This window comes from Charadrius vociferus, unplaced genomic scaffold (genome assembly GCF_000708025.1).
Source record: "Charadrius vociferus isolate BGI_N301 unplaced genomic scaffold, ASM70802v2 scaffold325, whole genome shotgun sequence".
Classification (NCBI taxonomy): Eukaryota; Metazoa; Chordata; class Aves; order Charadriiformes; family Charadriidae; genus Charadrius; species Charadrius vociferus.
This window is the reverse complement of record NW_009648526.1, coordinates 3,262,908-3,267,673: the sequence shown is the minus strand read 5'-3', so window position 1 is coordinate 3,267,673 and position 4,766 is coordinate 3,262,908. Positions and strand designations below refer to the sequence as shown.

Below are 4,766 nucleotides of genomic sequence, written 5' to 3'. Positions count from 1 at the left end.
GGGGGGCGGCGGAGGCTGCGCTGTGCCGCTATCGCCCTAGGTAGGACGGACCTGCCCCCCTGCCTCTGCCCTCATGTCCAATAAGAAGAGACCCGGCTTGACACCTGCCTATATACAGAGGAGGAGAGCAACATCTTCAGCGCCGGTCTTTGGAGGGGGGGGGGGCACCAACCCAAAACACAACATCAGGTCAGAGTGGGGGGCTCGGTGGTACTATAAGCCCCCCCCTCCCCAAGACTATGACTTCCAGTAAAATTGAGATGCCAGGGGAGGTGAAGGCAGATCCTGCAGCTCTGATGGCATCTCTGCATCTGCTGCCTTCTCCTACTCTCAACCTTGAAATCAAATACACCAAGGTAAGTTGTGTTCGTTTGTTCTGGCAGGGAAATTCACAGCTTTCCCTCCAAAGGAGGGATTTTGCTTAAAATCAGTTTCATTCTCCCCTAACCACCTTGAGTGTAGAGATAAAAAACTACTAAAAGACTGCCTTGAATCTGCAATAAAGGAAACAGTTGTTTTTGGTTTTTTTTTTACCCTGTAATCATCTGAAAAACCACAGGATACAAGAAAAGCAAATTAGATCTGTTGGAAATGGCTTTGCCACTCTACTTCTCTTTAAATGTAGTATTTTGTACAGATCTGTTGGGGTTCATTTTCAGTGCAAAATCAGTAGTTCTCAAAAATGTTTCAGTTGCTTTTGATGTACCCTAGAGGAAGTTACTATACGTACCTGTATATCTCAATCAGAAAATAAAAATGTTTTCTTTCTTGAATTGCCCTGTGTGCCCAAGGGACTCTTTTACAATTCCTGGAGGACTCTTAATACTACCAGGTTGTTACAGCACTGGAACAGGTCTCTCTACTAACTTCTGTGATACTTGAATACACCCTTGAACAATATTGCAAGAGGGCATATTTTTTCCTCCTAACCTTTAAGACTAATTTTCATAAAGAGAGGGCTAAGAACAAACCCATTGGGTCAATGTAGAAAAATCTGCTGGTTTTCTATGGTGTATTATGGGACGAAATTGGTTTTGTCAATTAAAATGGCCTTTAGGAGCAGTCATTTGTAAATGAAATTTGAATTTTTCAGTTAGTGTATGTATTTTGAATCTTTGCATCTTTAGTTAAATAATGTTTTAATTTTTGTTGGAGAAGTTTCAAATGTATTGTATAAACAGATTACAATGTGTCAGACTTTGTTTCTAATTACCAAGTAACTTAATAGGAAAATAAGCACATCAGCACTGGAAAAAGGTGATAACGTTTTTATCTACTGGAAATACAACTTCAGGAGCTTTAAAGCTGATAGGAAACTCATTGTGGCCAATGTGTAATTTTTTCCTCCATATCATCACTTTAGAAGCTTTTCATCTTTTCTCTTTTTTAAGCGGGTGCCAAAACTAATTTGTCCTCTAATTTGTTACAGCAATTCCATGTTCTAGAAGAGTGTTTTAGAGGAAAGTCAGCTATTTTAGATTTCATTACATTTTGATGCAAACTGCAATATGCAAAGTAAAAGATGCATGTGGTTTCTTGCATGTCATTTTTTTGAAAATAGTTTAAATAAGTAAGGAATGTAGTTATTTGATGTTGTGTGGTGTTACACTTTGGGAGCAATCGTACTGTGCAAATACTATTTGGCATGAATTTTGTTTATTGCTGGTTTCACTGTAAAGTATGCTTCCAGAGTGTTTGATGGATAATACTTGAGAGTAGTATCACAGTCAGTTTGCATAATAAGTGTACTTGTGTTTCTCTGTTCTAAAACTTGAGAATTGGTTCTAAAAATCTTTGAAAAAGATAAGACCTTCCTGTCTGTGAGAACATAAGCTGGATAGTAACCTTCAATAATTCAGAATATATAGTGCCATCATCTCAGAAATATGTAAGATGTTACACATTTTATACTAATGGAACAAGGAAAAGAAAGTTATTTTATTTCAATATTAAGCCAAAACCAATGGCAACTTGTTTCTTCTAAGCTTGGTTTTGAGATATCAGGTAACTCCTGATTGCTTTTGAGAGAAATTTGGTTTAGGACAGGTATCGAATATTTCACTTGGTATATCCTCTGTCTCTGTTTTTCTGTCTCGTTCTTCCCTCCTTTTTCTCTTTCTCTGCAGGAAATACAAGTGATTTATAGATAATTGGAGTCTTTGGCTTGGAGTCTTGTCTTGGGCAGCACTTTTATCTAGGATCCACTTTCCCACCTATTACAAAGAAAAACAATCAAAAATGAAATAATGGATTGTAACTTGATTCTTTCTTTTGGGGGAGTGGTCACTTCATGTCTTAAATGACAAACAACTTCCATAAACAATAAATAACGTTAGACTAAAGCACTTTAGCAAAAAAAACCCCCAACAATCCCAAACCTTGTAAAATCAGACATCTGTAAGCATTCCTAGCAGCCTCTCTCCTGCTTGTTAGTAAGAATTTTAGATACGCAACCAGGACACAGAATTCTTGAGCTCTTTATTATAGCTGTCTCTGAATGTAAAATCTTAACCATCTGAGAGTTAATTCTTTATGAAAAATAGAGGTACCTGTGAACATTTAAACTAAGTGAAGTGATTTTAAAATACGTTTTGCCAATTAAATTCCATTTCTGGAATTCTAAAATTAGGAAATAGGCAGTTTTGTTAGGGTAGAACATGTTAAGTTTCCAGGAATCCCAAACAAGATTTGTTAAAGACTTGCAACATGCACCAGAAAAAAGTAAATTAATTATTCATTACTCTTTAAAACACTACATTGTCCTTGGAATTACTATGAAAGGTCCTTCCAAGAACATAGATAAAAGAAATACTACCCATGTAATTTTCATGTATTCGATTATTTAGCAGAATTACTGAAACTTGTGAAATATTCCCTCTGGTAGGTTTACTGAAACGAACAGGAAACTGTGTTAAGTCCCTCTGATCTGTACACCTGATGTAGCACACAGAGGCAATGTAGTTTTTCATTGGTGAGAAAAAATATTTAATTAGCAATAAAAATTGCGTGATGCCATGTTTTTATGTAAGATGTGCAGCAGTATCTATTGTGGCTTCAATACTGGGAGTTAGCTTACGCTTCCTTAGAAAAACAGCCATTAGAAATATTTTTCCCAGCTTTTTAATACCTTGGCATGGTCTCTGTGAAAAGTGTTTTAGATGTGCATAACAAGACTTGGTGAATAGGATGTGAACCAGACATGAAGATGAGTGTTCAAGCACACAGGGTTAAGTTTTTCTGTGTGGCTGGCAAGTAGTAAAACTGCCACATGTGAGATTATCTCTCTTTTCATTGCGATGACTCTTTAATTCTCTACTTCTTAACATTAACATTTGGGGAAGGGTTGCGTCTGCAGAACAGTATTGCATAGAATTAGGTTATTCTACAGCCCTGTCGCACAGCAAGCCCTCCTCAGGCTCGTCAGGAGCGTGTTGGCAGTGCCATGCCCCATGCGTAAGTGAGCACATAGGTAGGAAGGGGATTCAGGTCTCTCCCTGGCAACAAGTCATACTTCTACAAATGGGAATTTTATGCCAGAAACTCTTCCAGAATGGGCTGCCCCTGAAATATCAGATGTGTGAGATGAGCCGTAGCCCGATGTCAGGTAAGGGCACGTTATTAATGTATTTTGTACAGGAAGCACACCCCTGAGTTGATAGCTCCGAGAACCTGATGGCTTCGGAGGGTTCTCAGCTTAGTATGTTATCGGTGCCTCCCTCTTTCATGCTGTTATGAAACTCCATTCTCCCTCCTGAGACTTGAGCGCCTCCCAGGTATCTGACAGTAGATGTGGAATTAGCCCAATGGATTGAGCCCTTTGCATCCTCCTGCTATCTCCGTTTGAAGGGCTAAAGGTGTTTCTGCAGGATGTGGCTATCCTCTCTTCATTATGGTATAGTCAAATCTGCTTTACAACGTACTTTCATAGTGGTTTTAGTAAGTCATGTTGACTTTAAAAGACAGCTTGTTCTAAAATAAGGTTCTGTCCTGTCCTAGCTCTGTCACTACACCATGTAACTGAGTGAACAAACGTTCTCAGTTTGCATCACGTTGGGGATGCTAATCCAGCTGGATGTTTTCAGTTTTGTTTCTCACTTGCCAGCTGATTTAAGTCTGAGAAAGAGCTGAAGAACTATAGCATAAGGAAAAGTTGAAGAATTGTGGTTTTGAGAACTTTTTCTAGTGCTCTAAAGGGGTGAAGTTACAGCACTGTGGCAGTGAAGAGGCACGGAAATGTTTCAGTAGTAGTAGCCTGCAAATTGGCTGACAACCCTTTTTTTTTTTTTCCTGTGTAAAAGCGTTTGCCTCTGCTCTTACACCACAGGCTAAAATCAGGTGAGTTTCTAAACACAGACCAGGTAAACTGCCCAGCACTGCAACAGAAAACTGTATACAGCAGGTTGTATTAAGTGTAGACAAACTGCTTCTGGGTACACAAGAACTAACAAATACATTTCAAATTCTCATGTGATAAGCATTTGGGTTTGAAGTGTTCTGTTACTAAGTTTCTGTATTTTCATTCCCATTGTGCTTTCTTGGCATTGCCCAGAAATGAATGCTGTAGAACACTACTATAAATTCTTTTTGCCAAAATTTCCAGCATGTGTTTTCCAGATAAAATTCTAAACTGACATTAAGATAGGAGGCAGGAAATCTATTTTATTTACAATAATATGTAGAATCTTTGTCATTTTTTGAACTGAAGACAAGCTTTGGCAAAACTCAGGTAAGCGAGGAATACATGCTATTTCCTACTTGTCTTTCCC

At 38.4% G+C, this 4,766-nt stretch overlaps 1 protein-coding gene across 2 annotated transcripts in view; it reads left to right on the top strand.

Annotated features, from left to right (window-relative positions):
- Nucleotides 1-134: 134 nt before the first annotated feature.
- Nucleotides 135-4,766, top strand: part of ALDH1A2 (aldehyde dehydrogenase 1 family, member A2) — a 57,266-nt gene continuing 52,634 nt past the window's right edge. Inside the window, exon 1 of one of the 2 annotated variants that reach the window (XM_009885738.1) lies at nucleotides 135-356. In XM_009885738.1, coding sequence (XP_009884040.1) covers nucleotides 240-356 — 117 coding nt within the window. In that variant the 5' untranslated portion in view covers nucleotides 135-239. The remainder of the gene's footprint in view (nucleotides 357-4,766) is intronic. The other variant, XM_009885739.1, reaches the window with a different exon arrangement.